This window comes from Chaetodon trifascialis, chromosome 22, assembly GCF_039877785.1.
Source record: "Chaetodon trifascialis isolate fChaTrf1 chromosome 22, fChaTrf1.hap1, whole genome shotgun sequence".
NCBI classification, from domain to species: domain Eukaryota; kingdom Metazoa; phylum Chordata; class Actinopteri; order Chaetodontiformes; family Chaetodontidae; genus Chaetodon; species Chaetodon trifascialis.
Window position 1 is genome coordinate 12,389,997 of NC_092077.1, and position 18,293 is coordinate 12,408,289.

Genomic DNA, 18,293 nt, shown 5'->3' on the forward strand with positions numbered 1-18,293 from the left:
AGTGTAGCTAGCATCAATAAGACCAATGTTGTACCACAGCTAAAAACTGGTTTCAGCAGCGAACAGCCACAGAGTAAATTACAGGATAAATGGCAGAGTGATGCATGATCAAGATGATGGAGTGTTCAGTGGCAGTGCAGGTTAATCCTGTATTTCCTGGTATCAAGATACACGTATGCATACAACACACACACTCCCACACTAGTTATAAGCAGGTTTCTCTTCAAGTGACAAGGCTGAGAGTGTGTCGCTAAACAGACACTACAAGAAACACTCACACCACTCATTTACTGCAGGTTTTTGATGGTCGCACGTGGCTGATCAAACACACACAGTCGTGTTTCCATTGCTTCAGAGGACATTGCATTAATTTCCTGGAGACTTACTCTAACCATAACCCCGTCACTAACCCAAGTCTAAACCCTAGACGTAATGATTTATGTGATGGGGACTTGTGTTCTGTCCCCATAGGGTAGGCAAGTCCCCACATTGTGACTTTGTTACAGATTTAGGTCCTCACAACATGAGTCAGTGTGTCAGACGCTGCTCGATGTGTTCTGTGCTAGTCTGCATATCTGTACAGTGTGTGTGCATGTGTTTGTGCACATTAGTAACACTCTGTTTATATGATGTTCAATGATAAGTGAACTCTGGAGCGAGCTGTGTTTTTCCAGGTACGTGTGTGTGTATTACTCATATTATGGGGACATGGCTGTGTACACAGTCCCATTGTGGGGACTAAATGGTAGTGGTCATGATTAGGGTAAGTTTCCAGGAAATTAGTCTATGTAATGCCCCCAAAAGTGTTGAGAACACAACTGTGTGTGTGTGTGTGTGTGTGTGTGTGTGTGTGTGTGTGTGTGTGTGTGTGTGTGTGTGTGTGTGTGTGTGTGTGTGTGTGTGTGTAGTTCTTTTATGTTTTATTGTCCTGAGAACTTTTAAGATAGCATCTGGCCTTGACCAGAAGACTTTGCTATTATAAACCTGTTCCTTATTATGGTACGAGGGACTGTACAGTGTGTGTGTGTGTGTGTGTGTGTGTGTGTGTGTGTGTGTGAGTGAGAGAGATGCCCTATCAGAGGAGTACAGCTGCATATTTATGAAATCTCTGTAGACAGAGTGCAGTTTGTCTGATCTGACACTCTGTGCTCTGTGGTTAATGTAGTGATCTGTACATTTAATTTAATTAGATACTGTGTTTGTGCAGTAAATGCAAGTTGTTCTCTGAAGTGAAAACACACTCACAGAGACGCACACACACACAGAGGCCTGTGTGGCTGCTGAGTGGCCTCCTCTTCCGGCAGTAAAAGCACTCTCAGTGTAATGTCCAGTAATGTGAGTGGGCTGCTGTTGTATTGGTTCGGCTGTGAATTATTTCACTATGAATTAAACATGATGGGAGTCCAATCTGCTGACAACAAAGACTCCCAATGTTTTCAACCTGCTAAGCAAGCTGCCTCAAATCTGCTCTAAAAAGTCACGTTCAGGCAGGAGTTTGAGATGTTCTTTCTTCGGCGTGCTTCTGAACATGGCAGCCGGTCCTTCAATTGGTCTGTCGGTCGGTCCGCCTCTTTGGGCCACAGTGAAATATCCGAACAACTAGAGTACGAATTGTTGTGAAGTTTTGTGAGTTCATTGTCCACAGAGGATCAATCCTGCTGACTTTTCCTCTATGGCCTCCAGCAGGTTGACATTTGTGGTTTTGAGCGAATAAAGTGTAACAATTTTGGCGATTCCTTCATTTGACTTAATTATAGTGGTTTTGTTGAGCTTGACAGTAAAGTTCTTAAGTGGTTTCAGTAAAGTTCTACATAGACTATATCATTAAAACAGCAGCAGTTTTCTACCATGTTAATGTAGTCTGCACGCACAGGCTGCATCCATCGCCGCCAGCCGAAATCTAAGTATCACCAGTAAGTGGTTGCATATACATCACACATCAGCACAAACACGTGCCTCTCATTCAGCTTTCTGAATCTGCCACTGCAAGCAACATAAAATGGAAATAGTCAATTAAAGTTTAAGCACCTCAAAATTGTGCAATGCCAATTCCAAAAACAGTTAGATGCTGTGCAAAACATAAATAATACACAATGTAATAAGTTGTTAATCCTTTCTGACATACACTCAATTGAAAAAGACAACATATTTGATGATTCACCTCATCAGCTTAATTGTTTTTTTTAAATATCTGTTTATTCTGAATCTGATGCAGCAACGTGTTTCAAACAAGGTTGGACAGGAGCAACAAAAGTTTGGGATCATTCCTGTTTGGATCATTCCACAGGTAATCAGGTTCATTGGGAACAGGTGATAGTATCATGATTGGATATGAAAGCATCCTGGAAAGTCGTTCACAAGTGAGGATGGAGCGAGTTCACCACTTTGTGAACACAGGATTGGATAAAGGAGATTACTACATGAGCTCAGGAACACTTTGTAAAACTGCTGTCAGTAAACAGTTCGTTTGTAAATGATTGCGTTCTGTTTATGTTTCACTGAGTGGTCTGACCTTTTCAGAATCGGGGTTGTATTCCAGCGCTTGACTGAATGTCGTGTTCATAATGGAAGGAAAGCAGTAGATTTATAACATGGAGTAGGCTAACAGATGAATCAGAACAATGAATAGTTCAATGATGACAGCTTATTTATTCTTTGCTTTGTATCTGTCTGTTCAAGTGTTATGTGCAGCCTGTTATTATATACAGTACACACACACACACACACATTAAACCACCAACACTTTCCATAGGCTGCAGCTCTCACCCGCCAACCCCTGTTCACACAAGGCCTCATGCACGTACTTACGCACGCACGCACACGCGCTCTCTCTCTCTCTCTCTCTCTCTCTCTCTCTCTCTCTCTCTCTCTCTCTCAGCCTCACTCACGCTCTTCACTTCCTCCTCTCTCTCTCTCTCTCTCTCTCTCTCTCTCTCTCTCTCTCTCTCTCTCTCTCTGACGCTCGCGCAGAGTCCTGAGAGCCGCGCTGACAGCTCGAGGCTCGCGCGGGGTCAGGTCCACATCTCGTTATCTTTCCAGGAGAGCGTGCGCTGCCCTCGCGCGCTGTTATCTGAAGCGCCGAAGAGGCTCGACGGTGGAGCGTTTACTCCCGTGCGGAGCCCCCGAATCACAGAAATACTATTTTTTTATTTTCGGTTTTATTGCCGGATTTTAACAAGGAGGACACTTGCTACTGAAGGGAGCGTGGAAGACTTCTGGAAAAGTGAGTACACTGTGTGAAAATCGATCAGCTCAGTCCAAACTTTACTGTCCTCTCGACAGTTGTAAGCTACCAGCATAAAATATTAGTTTATTGTTGCCTTAAATCCCCAAAATAACCTAATACTGCTTGCACTTAAACTCCATACAGGATTATGTCCTAAAGGGACTTTTCTCTCCTAAGTGTTTTTGCTGTATTGCCTGTCTTCATACAACATACTCCAGCATTTCTGTCCATTACGTGCATTAAAGGTGTTGTATTGCCTTCAGGTAGACAAGAGGCAGGTCTGAAGGCATGTTGTCAGTGTAGGAAAGATACTTTTGCGCTGCAGGACCTCCAACTTGTGGTTTGGTTTTCTGCCAGAGGCTGGTAGAGCAGACAAACCTGCTGCAAGACAAAGACAACACTTATTTTAGCACTTGTGTGGCGCAGGGTGGTAATTTCCCCGCTGTGCTGCCACTCTGCAGTGTGGTGTGGTGTGCATGTTCCAGTCGAAGCAGATTATGGGTGTTAATTTTCAGCAGTGTAGTCCCTGATATCTCTTTACAATGTAAACTGTCTACTGAGAGAGAGGGAGGAGGAGGAGGAGGAGGAGGCTTTACACTCAGAGAAGTCAGGATTTTACATGAGTGGGAGCTCGCTGGTTTCAATCCCTGGATTGCTCATGAAAATCTGGCCTGAGCCTGAATGAGAAGCACTCTCAGGCTTCTATAACCACAGTGCATGTAAGAACAACTTAAGAGCCCTTAAGCAAGGCATTTAACACCCTGAGTGTGGCAGAAGAGACATTTAAAGACAGGCGGCAGGACTTGCAGCACCAGGATTAAGCTGTGGTGCATGTGTGTCATTCAATCCGAAGACATTTCCCTCTGCACAGCCAAGTGTGACACAGACATCCATCTAGACAGAGAGCGTGGCTATGATATCATTCACTTTTTTCCGTACTAAAACTTACCTGAAAGTGGTCCCTTTCTGGTCTCAGCTTGTCTGAATTCAGGACGTCTTCTGCACAGTCCTGCTTCTAATAGAAAGTTAGAATATCCTCCATGCCGTGAGGAAGTTAAATTTCAAGAGCGCAGACCTCACAGAGAAGTGAAACTACATCATAGAAATTATATAAATAGTAAAGACCAGGTAATGCATATAAGTGTATAGCCGCCAGGCAACAGCAGCTCATGATTTATACTGCACAGCGACAAATACAATTTCCAGGAAGTAAAGTCTGAATCACTGGAGAGCCATTACTTGCCAAGCAGACAAACGCATCACAGTTTTTATCTAAACAGACCATGATTACCCAGATCAAGACCTCACTTCACTTCACCACGACCCTCATACCAACACCCCACCCACAGTGCATCTGAAAACAGTTTTGACAGCGCAGAGCTTTTAGTGATGTAACTTTGCTTGCATGCATGCTTTGCAACCAAAAGTCTAAAACCAGCGCTGGAGCTGTGAAGTAATAGTCTGATGCCTTAATGCTGCAGGTTTTACAGATGTGATTATAAAGCTGTCGAGCAAAGAAAACGAAGAGCGCAAGTGTTGTTTTGGTTAAGACAGTGATATAGGTCATGAGGAAGCCTCAGCTTTACCCTGTTTGGCCCTGTGCTACAAACCTGCCTGATATAGGTGTTATTCTATCTGTGTGTGTGTGTGTGCCAGTGAGTCGGGGCATTTGAGTTCAAGGTAGGATCACATTTCTGTCAACCACTTTACTGTAATTTGATTAGAATAGTATGTCTTGTTAGCTAGACAGTGAGTGGAAACACCTGTCTGTCTGTCTGTCTGTCTGTCTGTCTGTCTGTCTGTCTGTCTGACTGTCTGTCTGTCTGTCTGTCTGTCTGTCTGTCTGTCTGTCTGTCTGTCTGACTGTCTGTCTGTCTGTCTGTCTGACTTGTTCCTGTAGCATTTTATTCAAACACTTACAGAGCACATTGCAGCTTCTCATATTTTTTATGTATTTATTATTTTGGGGGCAAGTTTGCCTTTATTTAGTGGTGCCAGTAGATATACAGACGGGTCTTGGCCTAAATCGAACCGTGGACGTGGAGATACGGCACATTTATAACCACCAGACCGCCTGACGTCACAGCATCTCATACTTTAACAGCATGGAAAGTGGTAGAAAGGGCCCGATTGTCTTAAAAACCAGTATCTGTAAATGTTTTGGCCGTTTAATTACATCACAGTGAGGGCATACATTTCTCCCACCGTTCCATCGTCAGCTGACTGTGTATCTGTGTTTATCTTGCTCTTTGTAAAGATGGGGGCTCCTTACAGTTTTACCTATAATACACTACTATTGTTATTATGTTATAGCTATGTTACATTTCATAATGCACATGCACACACTGATGATAGTGATGATCAGGTAGATGTTTGTGGTTTTACTTCCAGTTTGATCAAGGTGCCATAGGACCTTTTCCACAATGGACTTGTTGACTTGACATTGTAGGAAAAGCACAGGTGTTCATAATAACATTAACGATTAACTAAAGCGGCTAATTAAAATTCAGCCGTTGTTCATTTTATTATTTACACCTGTGATTTTCCGACTGTTCGCTTGGGTTCCATCTAGAAAATCAACTCAACAAAAGTCCATGAAGTTTGTTCCGTCAGGTGATCGTTCTGTTTGATGTTCTCCACCAGTAACTCTGCCCTTTTCTTTTTCAGATGCTGATTCGTCGAGGGTGGTTGCAGGGCGGTCGCTAGGTCGCAGCTGTCTGTCAAGGCGAACATGGAGCGAGAGGGCTCGTTTAGGAGGTAAGGAGGCGCACACACACACTTCAGCCAGCGGGGCTCATTCAGTGTCACTGCAGCTCCACTACTTTTTCTTTTTCTCTCTTTGTGCCCGTCCTTTGGCACACACAAAGGTAGATGAAAGTGAAAACACGCACATACACTCACACGCATTCCTGAATGACCTCATTCATTCTGTCATTCATGCAAACATCCCCCTCATCCTCCTTTGTTTAGTAATTAGACCAAAACATTTTCCCTCTTCCTGTTGCTTCAGAGCCAAAAACGAAGAGCGTCTAACTTCCGGCTTACACCAGCATACTCTAACTTACACCAATGTAGAAATATATCCCTTTGACCATCAGCAGAGGGATCGTCTCCACATACTTTTTGTTGTTGTTTGCGTCATCTTCTTCATTCTTCAGTGTCTGCAGATTCAGTGGCACCAGGTACAACACTGCACCTTTTCTGAGAGAATTCGGAAACGCATCCTCACTTTGACGCAAGACGTGTGTGTGTGCGTGTGTGTGTGTGTGAGCCCAGGGCTCCTGTTTCTCACACTGACCTATTTATGTGGAGCTGAACTAAGATCCAGGTTGACAGACGGATCTGCAACACACACATGCACACACACCTTCTCTCCTCCTGCCTGCCATATTCTTTTACATGCCTCTGTTTGCCTCTTTCTTCTCTTTTTCACTCCTTTCTCCCCCTTCTTTGTCTCTGCCCCCCCTGCATTTGTGCCCAAATCAATTTAAATTCAATCACTAAATCATTACAAATGCACTGAAAACAAAGAAAAGTAAATAATTCCACAGCAGATGGAAGCAAAAAGCAGACAAGGGTGATGAATAAAGTAATAGTGAACAGTGATAAGTGAACTGGGCCAATATAATAGCTTGAATACGACTTCATTCTGTCCTGGGCCTCACACAGACAAAAAGAAAGAGAGGAGGAGGAAGTAAAATGTGTGTCACCTTCAAATCCTTCCCCTCCCTCTTGGCAGCTCTTGAACCTCAAAGGGTTCCTTTGTTCGCCGGGCACAAAAGCTCACCGGGTCACATGGTCACCGACTGGCACAGACTGGCAAAGGGAGAAAGAGAGAAGAGGGTAGAGAAGAATACAAACAGTTAAAGTGGGAGAAGTGGAGGAAAGAGAGCTGAAACAAGAGAGAAAAATGATGAAAAGGGTTTGTGAAAGAGTGAGATAGAGACAGCTTTTCTCCTCCGCTGCCTTCATCTTTTCTGTCATCCACCTGTGGTTCTGTTCAGTGTGACACACACACTCATGGAGTGGGGATATGTGGTGCCTTTTCAGTTTCTAGAGTAAGTACATAATGTGTAAGTGTGTGTGTGTGTGTTGTTTTCAGATATGGCAGAAAGTACTGCTTTGCTTGTTTGAATGAGTGTGTGTGTGTGTTTTCAGAGACAAAGCAGCAGTAACATGAAGAAGTTTGCAGTGTGTGTACTCATACTTGCCTGCATACACACAGTGCATACATAATAGAAATAGACATACACTGTACATTTTTCCATCACCTGACATATTAGCATTTTTACACGAGTTTCATTTTCTGTCTCCTGAGTTTCGTCTTTCACACCACACTTTTGTACTCTGTTCTTCTTCTGTGCTTTCTTCTCTGCCTGCACCTCCCTACACACTCCTCCTCTCTCCTCTTTATTCTTCCTCGTCCTGCCTCTGCACCTTTCCTCACTTCCTCTCACTTTATATATTCTGCTCTCATTTCCAGCTTGTGCTTCCCTCCCCTCCATCCCCTTTCTTACTCTCTACCCACTCATCTGTCTTACTTTTTCCTCCTGTCTCCCTTTCTATTTTTTTTCCTCTCTCTGATTTCTCTGTTTAAATCTTCCTCCTATAGGTTGATCACTCTCCCTGTACATACTGGCCCCTCAACTGTACGTTTCCAAAGCAGTACAGTACATCAGCTTGTGTAAACATTAACAGATGGCTAATAAAAGCTTATCACCCATCAATAAATGTTAATGGTGCCATTAAAATCAGGTAGAGTGTTGCACAGTAGTTGTACCTTACAGTTGTACTGTTTCTCTTTGGATTTTCTACTGACTTTGAGTTTCTCTAGCTGTTGTTCCGTGTTTTACATGTTCAGTCCGGTGCCTTGATTATTAATATAGGATAGAGCAGGAACATGAGAACATGCTTTTGAGGAAATACAGAACGCCTGTTATTGTGTCTGGATGACTTTAATGCTTTGTCTACTTTTATTGGGACTGGACTTTGTGCTTATTGTTATTTCTCTCTGTCGGTCTTTTGGATTTCGAGGAGTCTCCACAACAAGCTCAGGCTGAGCAGCAGCTCGTCCTCAAGTTTGACTGACCTTTCGCAGGCGAAAACCCCGGGAGGAGGAGGAGGGGATAAGGGCGGAATAACGGGAGGACTGCCAGAGGAGTGCAGCAAGGACAAAGGGACCCAGCAGAGAAGAGCCGGGGCCAACGCCACCTGGAACAGGTGAGAGTATGAGAGACTGACGCGTGTTTTTTTAATTGGTCTGAAGCGTGAACCGTGTTGGTTGACCTTTCATGTTTGACTGGATGTACGCTGTGTGTTTGCACACAGCAGTACCATGTTTGAATAAACACCACTCGCAGAAAGCTCTTTTGGTGCCATTATTCATGCCATGAATACGAGCCTTCACATGCAAACACACATGCATGCACATTAGCATCAACCTCAACTGTCCCTCCCCCCTCGGGGTCCATCACCGTCTCTTTTTATGTGCAACCCTCCCTCACTACTCTCTTCATCTCATTCTGCCTCATAGAGCCTTTTCTTCTTCTGTCCTCTCTCTCTTTTCTCGGGTTATTTTGATGGTGTTTCAGCTTGATTTGACAGTAGACAGCGGCGAGTGGAAAGCAAGAGCTCTCAGTTTGCTCTGGGTTCGGAGATGGACATCTGCATGAACGACGCTCGCCGGTCTGTCAGTGAAACAAGTTCATGCCCTCCTTTTTTGTTTCCTGCTGTCTTTCACTTTCTTTACACTTTGGATTTTATGGCTTTAACACAGTTTGCTCAAGGTTGTGTGTTTGCAGTTGTGCAAAAAGGTGTATCTTCTGTTTGTGTACGAGCCTTGAGCCTTATGAGAGTTATTTTTATATGAAACTGTCCTCCTCATTAGCCATAGTCTTCGTCAATATGCGTCCACTAAGTGCTTCTGCATGTGTTTCTTCCCAGCATCCACAACGCAGTGATATCAGTTTTCCAGAGGAAGGATCTTGGGGAAAACGAACTCTACACTCTGAATGAAGGTGTCAGGTTAGCTATCTGTCTGTTACTTTCTGTTATATTTGTCTGACTTTCACACATTTGCACGCCAAATGAGCTGGTTTGTATTTTAGGAAGAGGCTTAATTATAGCGTTCTTGTAATTTCTTACCTTCTCTTGCTGCAGCGTTGGATGTCTTGCCAGCAAAGACGCTCAAATACACATAATGGCAGCTTCGGCATGCTAAATTTAGTCTTTACTGAAACATTAACACATGCTCAGGGATTGTTGTTGTTGTTGCTGTTGCACCACTCTCAGCTGCATAATGTTTTTGTCTGTTGCCGCTCTTGACTGTCCACTGAAACACTTTAAAGTTGTTTAAATGGGAAAAAGGCAGGTGGAGGTTACAGAGGGGTCACTGTTATGTGTTTAATTACAGTGTAGCTGAGGGCAGTTGAGACAGTGCTGTCAAAACTGACTCCAGTAATGTGCAGTAAATATTACACTGCACACACACACACACACACACACACACACATAGACACATGCATTACTTGGTGCAACGGTGATGGTCAATCTTCCCAGAGAGTACCAGGCTAACATGGCCTGGGGTGGTGAGTAGACTCAAGCTGAAAAACATCGAAGCTTCACGTGACACATGAGGAGACAAGCTTTTGTAAAACTGGATTTTTCTGTGTTTGCGTACATTTGCACATTGATGCTTTAGTGCTTCTCAGAGATTAAAGGTCAAACTTTCCAGTGAGTCGTCAAACTAATCTGTGCGTGTCAACGGCTTATCAGTGGGGAATCCTGTTGTTGAAATGTTCAGATGTTGCTGCAGCCTTTGTATTCAGTGTGAATTTCCTGAGTCTGCTGCTGTTTAAACACTGCGGCTCTCCAGAGCATGAGAACTAATTAGTTTTGGTTCATGTTTGTAGGAGGTATTACTGATGGTGTGTGATGTGTTTGTGTATGCACTCGTGTTTATTGCAGGCAGCTGCTGAAGACGGAGCTGGGCTCCTTCTTCACTGAGTACCTTCAGAACCAGCTGCTCACTAAAGGCATGGTCATACTGAGAGACAAGATCCGCTTCTATGAAGGTACTCACAAACACACACATAAATGTTAACAGCATGCTGAAAAAGTTCCCCCTTTCCCACCACAAACACTTTCAGACAGAACATAGAATTGAGACGTCTTGATGTCTGAGCCCCCCTTTAAACAAAAGCTTGATGAATAAGGACAAGCTTTAAAGCAGAGGATAAAGGAAAAAAATATATTAAGAACATGGCTGTCATTTCCTACCCCGTGCTCTCAGCCTTACACATAAGCCTGTAGTCTGTAGTCGTGCTAGCTGTGCGGTTTCACTTAGTTACAGTGGTGCTTTGAGCTAACATGCACGCAATGAGAAAGTTATGCTCTCGTTTAGCTGCTGTGACATTTACCATGTTCACGATCTTGGTTTAGCATGCTAACATTTCCTCATCAGCACTAAACACAAAGTGCAGCTGAGGCTAACGGGAGTGTCGTTATTTTTCACAGTATTTGATCATCTGTGATTTAATGAAGAATGTCAAACAGAAAGTCTGTGTTTCTGACAAGATCGGACCTTATCTAACTCATGCTGTCTCAGGCACATATCTGTAAAGTCAAAACAATAACTCCCCTTAACCACTTAGTGCTTTACTTACATCTTCAGTGCATCTATTCCTGCACTGGCTACAAAAGCAATCGTGGTCAGAGATAATTTTTTCTCACAGACACACCTGCAACCGCTTCAGATCACAAGGTGGTATATGTAATACCATCTTACTGCATCTAAGTCCTCTCCTTCATAGTGTTTGTGTAGCCGTTTTTGTTGTTTGTTTGTTGTTTCTGGGAAAAAATGTCATTTGATTAACCTTTAAGAAAACATCAGTTGTTTCTCTGTGATAATCAAGACTGTTTTTTATGCCCCAAAATTTGAATTCCGCTTAGTTACAAATTAACGTTGTCTGCTGGCTTTGGTGAGAAATGTTCACACAGCCAGTGAGTCATTTCAGGGAAACTCAGAGATGAACGTTAAGAGTTTTTATCTCAATGTGACAAAAGTCGCAAGTCTAGCAGGGAAAAACAATAATTGACTAAAATTCCGGATGCTAAGTTAACCTTTGAACTTTAAGTTTGAACTGCGAGAACATGGCTTTATCTCTCCACCCTCAGTCTTGGTGAAGGACATTTCTCTGCAGTACACACCCGAACGCCAAATGCACACACATACACACACACACACACACACACACACACACACACACACACACACACACACACACACACACACACACACACACACACACACACACACACACAGTCAGAGTGAGAGCAAGCCATTGAGGAGGTGAGAACAAGACACTGAAGTCAATTTGTTCTCTCTGTTGTGGTTAATGTGTCACCATTATTTGAGGCACCTTTGAAATTATAAAACACACACGCACACACACGCACACACACCCACTGAATATGACAGATTTTCAGAGCTGTCGTCACAGCAACCAGACAGGAAGTGATGATTCACGTCAAACCACCGCGAATAAATATTCCCGCACAGATCTGTGCTGCAAAATCAAATTTGCATCAGCAAACAAAGTCTGTGTTTCGGCCAACGTTCTTGACCAAATGACAAAGACTGCTGAGAGACCCAGATTACCAAGACGCTCTGTCATGTCCAACGTTATGGACATTATGTAAGATTTGCTCTGAATTAAGGACACCAACCTCCTCAATAATAACTATAATAAGTTCTCAGGTGACACAGTTCGAAATTATGATGCTGAGATTTTTCCAAAACACTGTAGCACATGAGCTGTCGCTGACTGCATGTCCTGTTGATGTCATGTCTTTGACTTTGTGGCTCTCTCCTTATTGGTTGTTTGTCTCTCTGTTTGTGCGTTATAGGTCAGAAGTTACTGGACTCCCTGGCCGACACATGGGACTTCTTCTTCTGTGATGTTCTGTCCATGCTGCAGGCCATCTTCTATCCCGTGCAGGTAAACACACATGCACACACTCACACACTGAGTGTATTGTCCTCATAAAACTTTTTGTTTAGGTGTGTGTGTGTGTGTGTGTGTGTGTGTGTGTGTGTCTTCAGGGAAAGGAGCCATCAGTGCGTCAGCTGGCTCTGCTCCACTTCAGGAACATCATCACCCTCAACCTGAAACTGGACGAGGCTCTGTCTCGACCCCGAGCCAGAGTTCCTCCGTCTATCATACAGATGCTGCTCATACTACAGGTACACGCACACACACACACACACCTTTCCTTATTATTTCCTTTTCACCCTCTTCGTCTTACAATCTCTCACGCCATCTCTCTCGTCCTCACACACACGCACCCTCAAACACAGCTTTCGCAGACAAACATCCATGACTGATGCAGGGTGAGCGAAGAGGGTAAATGACAACAGATGGGGAAAGAGGAGCAGAGAGCTGCTGAGTTTTGTCTTGCGAAGGGATCTCACAGGAAGTAATCTCAGTGGGAACACAGAGCGCAGTAATCTTCCCATGACCACTCAGTGCCCTCTGCACCCTGCCTGTCTGAAGATTTGTGTCCATGTTTACACTGCCCTCCAGTAATCACAAAATTAGTCTGTCTACACCATGTGTAATGGATGTTTAAGCTAGCATTATGTACTTCAGCGAGCGTTCGTTAGCAACCTTTAGCTCCTGCAGGATCAGAGTTTTAAGAGGCAATCTTTGCTGTGTATTGAGCAGTGGAGCAACCAATCAAAGCCAATCAATCTTCCAAAAACCTTTCGGTAAGATGCTGGTCAGGGAGTGAATGCTGGTGTATTGAATGTGCTCTCTGGTGTGTCTAGGCCTGTGAACTTTGAGTCTGCTTCTGTGTGGTTTGCTTCATCATTGTAGTGACTCACTGACCCAAATCTGCTGCTTCCAGGCTCAGACAGAGGGAGGGCAAGACGGCAAGATAGAGGACAGTATCAAGAGTAAGAAAGGCTCAAGAATCGAAAAAAGGATGGATTTATTCTCCTGTTTTGTCCATTGTGTACAGATACGTAGTGCAGAGTCATTGGTGATTAATATCATAGCAGAGAGCAGAGGTGAGGAAGGGAGAAGCAGCTCCAGTTGCAGATATAAAAGCTCTCAGAAAAGCTAAGACGAGAGGTAGAGAGTACAAGAGATAAAATTCAGCGTTGACTATTTGCCATTTTTTCTGTCATCTGTTAGTGATTTCCCTTTTGTTCTGTGACGCCAGTTCATGAAGTCTGGTCTATTTATGTGGTTTGTTTTTGTGCTGTGGTTTTGATGTATGGTCTCAATGATTCAGAGTACTGAAATTTGATTGATCTCTCCTTTGTTATTTGAGGAGTTTGGAGTGAAGTCCATATGTATCACACCCCTCTGCGTGAAAATTTGGATAGTGGACGTGACTCAAACTGAATCCATCATTTAAAGGGAGGAAAAAAGATAATATTTGATGTCTTCAAGCGCTCTGAATTCATGTAGCTGAGCACAAGGTGACCAAACTAGTAAGCTTTAACCTTTCAGACAGAAAAATTCCTCCTTGTTTTTGTTTATGGCTCTGAGTTGTCAAGGGCTGAAGCAATTACTTGGGCTTAATGAAACAAGACGACCCATCTGCAACAAACACACTCTGTATGCAGACAGTGCGGTGGAGCGGGATGCACGCAAAGTTGCAAGCTTCCCTTTGCAGGAGCGGGCCTTTTATTCCCATGAATTTAACTCAAACCTGGTCCAGACTCGCTTCTTTAAAGCTGCGCTAATCTTAAAAATGATCACCTCACTTTGCTGTTCATCATAGATCAGCTTCTTTTTTGTGTCACTGCACCATTGCTGTGGAAGTTGAGTCTCACAGCTCACGCTCTGATAAACCTCATGTATGTATGACAATATAATGAAACAAACAGACAGAGAGACGAAGGCAGAGAGAGAAATTGCTTGATTAATTACATTTGAACTTAATGCAACAAAACGGTCTGATGCAAAACCTGCTGGGTTTGAGTCAGGAAGCAGTGGGTCAGAGGTTCTCTGTACTTTTACACCTTTTTTCTACCATTACCACAGATTTCAGATGTTTTTTCAAATAACCGCACGCTCACTCATCAACTTGTTTTTCTCTGGTTCTTAATCTGGTTCTTGTAATCATCATTCTAGCTAACAAAACTGGAACAGGAGACAGCGTCTTTTACACGTTGAAGTTGTAAAGTTTAATCCAATAATAAGTTCACACTCTTTGTACTCTAATCTGAGCGTGTTTATGAAAGTCTAAAAGTGGGACTCAACACTCTGTTTTATTCATGTTGTAGTCCGGGTCCACAGAAGCGTCGTGTGTCTCCCGTCAGCAGCTCTTACCCCATGACCTTTGATTGCACTCAGGGTGACCGACAGTGTTTGATCAAATCACAGAAAGCCAAAATGAACCTTTTTCATGGCTTTTAAAGTTTCCATTCCCGCTGGCCAACAAGCAGCAATTACTGGCTGAAACCAACTAGCATGTGTGTGTGTGTGTGTGTGTGTGTGTGTGTGTGTGTGTGTCTCACGCAGGGAGTCCATGAATCCAAAGGTGTGACCGACGACTACCTTCGCCTGGAGTCTCTCATCCAGAAGGTGGTCTCTCCCTACCTCGGCACTCATGGCTTGTATTCCAGAGATGGATCTGCTAATTTGCACTGCTCCTCCTGTCTGTTAGGTGTGTGTGTGGTGACACACATTGAAAGTGCTTTTAAACGTCACAAGTACCATTATCCCTTATGTTTATGTGATCTTTGCACTCGTTGTCTAATTGTAAAGTAATCAAAATCCTCAAGCAATCTTCCTTTCTCTTCCTCCAGAAAAGCGTTTGCAGCGCTCCTGGCCCTCCAAACCAGGCAGCTCCCCCGTCACCAAGAACCCAGTGGTACGCTCCAAGAGCTACAACGTCCCCATGCTGACCCCTGTGGTGGAGTATGACGTGGACTCCTCCACCGGAGGTGGCGCAGGTATCAGACGGCACTCCGTCTCTGAGATGACGTCCTGCTTGGAGGAGAGCAGCTCTGTGGCTGAATCCACGACCACGGCCACCAACAACACCAGCACGTCCAGCCTCCACAACCACTCTCCAGCTTCCACAGCCTCTGCTGCACTTTCAGGTGCGACGACACTGAGATCACAAGAGGCAAATCACTGTTTCAGATGCAGCTATCAGTTACTTTCACATCATTCACATGTTTAACTCTGGAGCTTCTGCTGTCCTCTGTGCAGACACTGTGACCTCCAACCAGGACCCCCAGCCCAGGGACGCTGACAGCCCCGCAGGTGGCCACCCTCTCCAGCAGCAGCATCACTCCCCCTGCATCCTCCCTGAGCATTCCCCAGGCGAGGACACACACTGCGCGGGCTCGCTGGTGTCCGGCTCCTCTGCGTCCTCCAGAGTGCTGGCTCAGGACACGAGCTCCGGCCCCAGCCCCCCGTCCAGTCCAGAGATCATGATGGACCACGTCCTGGAGTCCCTGGACTCTGAGCCGGAGCACGACGGCATCTTTCTGGACTTCTCAAGGCGTTGCTCCGGGGGGTCGACGCACAGCAGAGGCAGCAGCCGGCAGAGTGTGGCGTGACGCACACACACAGATGCACGGCCATGCAGGGACAAACGATGCTGAGCCATTCCTCACTTCCTGTGACGCCTCCTGCTGTTTTATGGAGGCTCATCAGGGATTCTTTCAAACTGAATTATTTTTATAAGAAGCCTGACCTCATGTTGACTGAAACTATCAATTTGGCTTTTTTTTTTTTTTAACTGTAAGCCCCCAGTGGAGAACCACCAGCTCCGGCCTCTCTTAGAAGCCACAGTCTGACTTTCAAACTGCTTTAGCCTTAAAATTCAAACTTTTCTCATTTCGAATGTAACAGAAACGCTCCAGTTTGACCAGTGATGCTTCTTTATGATTGGATGAACTTAACTGATGATTAAAATATTAGGAATTGTGCACTTGGTGTGGCACTGAAGTCTAAACCTGTTGGATTCCGCTCCTCTACTACCAATCAAAACCATTTATTTGTGTTTTGTGCAGTGGTGGAAGACGTACTTTTACTCTAGCAAAAGTGCTGCAGTCAAAGTACCAAAAGTAAACAGGCAGAATGGCCCCTTTCAGAATAATATATATCATATTACTGATGCATTTGTGTGTTCATGTTGCGGCTGGTAAAGGTAGGTCATTTCAGTCATTTTATTTATTGCCTGGTAGTTTATTCTATAATAATACGCTGATTTATTAGTTGTTTCTTACTTTTTAGCAGAAAATGGTAGTACCTCAAAACTGCACTTAAGTACAGTACTTGAGAAAATGTTGATGCAAACTGGTTTTGTCTTTATAAACCGTATCGACAGTAGATTTAGAGATGTGTCTGTAAACCAGCTGAAGAGGTGAAGGTGCTGGAAATGATTCAGATAAACAGAATGGCATCTGATCTCATCATCTACATGAGATCAGCGACACATTTCTCATCCCATTATTTTCTGCTGTTTTGATGTTTGAGCAAACCCATCTTTCGCCGTACCATCAAAATAAAAGCCTGCCCCGCTGCTCATTCAGTGAAATCAGAGTTCCACTAGGTCTTAAGAAAGACATATAATGAAATATATGATGATGAAGTCAGCCTTTGCAGCTTGTCAGTGAGATAACAGCCGGCATTGTTTCGCCTGCGTTCAGCTGTTTTCAAACCTTGGACCTCTTCCTCCCACTTCCTGCAGACTGAAAATCGTCACTGAAACTCGCCTCTGCGTCAGCTCAGAGGATGTGTGATTCATAAGACATTTTCATGAGGAAACGTTTTAGTCAAAATGTACCTGAGGTTGGGTTGACAAAGGCCTCTATGAGGGACCGGGGGGAGTGTTTGGATTTGGTGTTTTTGATGTTAATTAGATAATTTCACAGGAACATACAGGGCTTTTCCCACCGCTGACTCAGCTCAGCTCTCCTCACACTGCAGTGTGTTCTCCACCAAATCTCTCTAAACAACCTTTAATGTGACTTTAATGGGATAAAATCACACCAGGCAGGCCACAAACACTCTCAGTCTGTGGATGAATGCAGCCTTTTGAAGCTAAATAACTGCCCACACTCTGCAGAAACACATTATTTCTTGAGAAACCCTTCATTTAAACCAGTAATATCAGACTGTATTTTGGTGCACGTCCGTATTTTTGAAGGCAGGATGACGTTTGCAAACAGCGCCACCTTGTGTCGCTCCCCTCACACTGCAGGGTTGTGCTTCAATGCAATCAGACACAGGTGAGACACACCTGTGAGCCGTGTGGGAGGGGACGCTAACAGCACAGCAGCATGGAGGCGACAAGGAAAGACGAGTGAGAGTAAAGAAAAGCACTTCTTAAAAGGTTTTTTTCCAGTTTCTGTGTCCTGAAAAGAAGACGCGGCAGTGAAGCGGAAGAAGATGTCACACTGTTGCTTCATGACGGGTTTTCTGAGCAGCGCCGACCTCCAGAGCAGGTTTGGATTAATCTGTCTTCGTCTCTTTGTTTTTCCAGGATTGACATGTAAAGTTAGACTGTGGACTAGAAACGAGTTTTTCCTTTGATTTAACTCACTGAGCTAAAGTTGGTGCCTGATGTCTGGCCTTAACCAGCAGCTGATTACTTCGTATTTGTTTGGATGATTCTTCTGTTTCAGTTTTTCAGTTACGTAGCTTTGAAGCAAGCATTAGAAAAAGCTCTTCAATTCAAGCCACAGATTATTCTCCTAAATTTGACTTTGGTTCCTTCCGCTCAGTTAAGATTTCTCTTAAAGGGAAATAAAACCTGACCAGAGACTAAGACAGTGTGTTCAATGTAATTTTCTTGTGTGAGAAAACAAATAAACAAACAAACAAGCCGTTTAACGTCATTTATAATACTACTACTACTACTACTACTACTACTAATAATAATAATAATAATAAGAAGAAGAAGAAGAAGAAGAAGAAGAAGAAGAAGAAGAAGAATTAAGCTGCTGCTGCTGCTGCTACTACTACTACTAATAATAATAATAATAAGAAGAAGAAGAATTAAGCTGCTGCTGCTACTACTACTACTACTACTA

General features: G+C 43.9%; 1 protein-coding gene across 2 annotated transcripts; it reads left to right on the forward strand.

Moving 5' to 3' along the window:
• Window positions 1-2,968: 2,968 nt before the first annotated feature.
• Window positions 2,969-17,705, forward strand: LOC139350776 (proline-rich protein 5-like). 2 transcript variants are annotated; one of them, XM_070992371.1, is made up of 10 exons: window positions 2,969-3,223; window positions 5,894-5,983; window positions 8,261-8,446; window positions 9,170-9,250; window positions 10,193-10,299; window positions 12,134-12,225; window positions 12,330-12,470; window positions 14,764-14,908; window positions 15,051-15,347; window positions 15,460-17,705. In XM_070992371.1, exons 2-10 carry the CDS (start codon window positions 5,958-5,960, stop codon window positions 15,810-15,812), a joined length of 1,428 nt encoding a protein of 475 aa, XP_070848472.1. In that variant the 5' UTR covers window positions 2,969-3,223; window positions 5,894-5,957; the 3' UTR covers window positions 15,813-17,705. The 2 variants fall into 2 exon arrangements, with proteins under 2 accessions (XP_070848472.1, XP_070848471.1); XM_070992370.1 differs by lacking the exons at window positions 2,969-3,223; window positions 5,894-5,983 and adding an exon at window positions 7,074-7,284.
• Window positions 17,706-18,293: the final 588 nt, after the last annotated feature.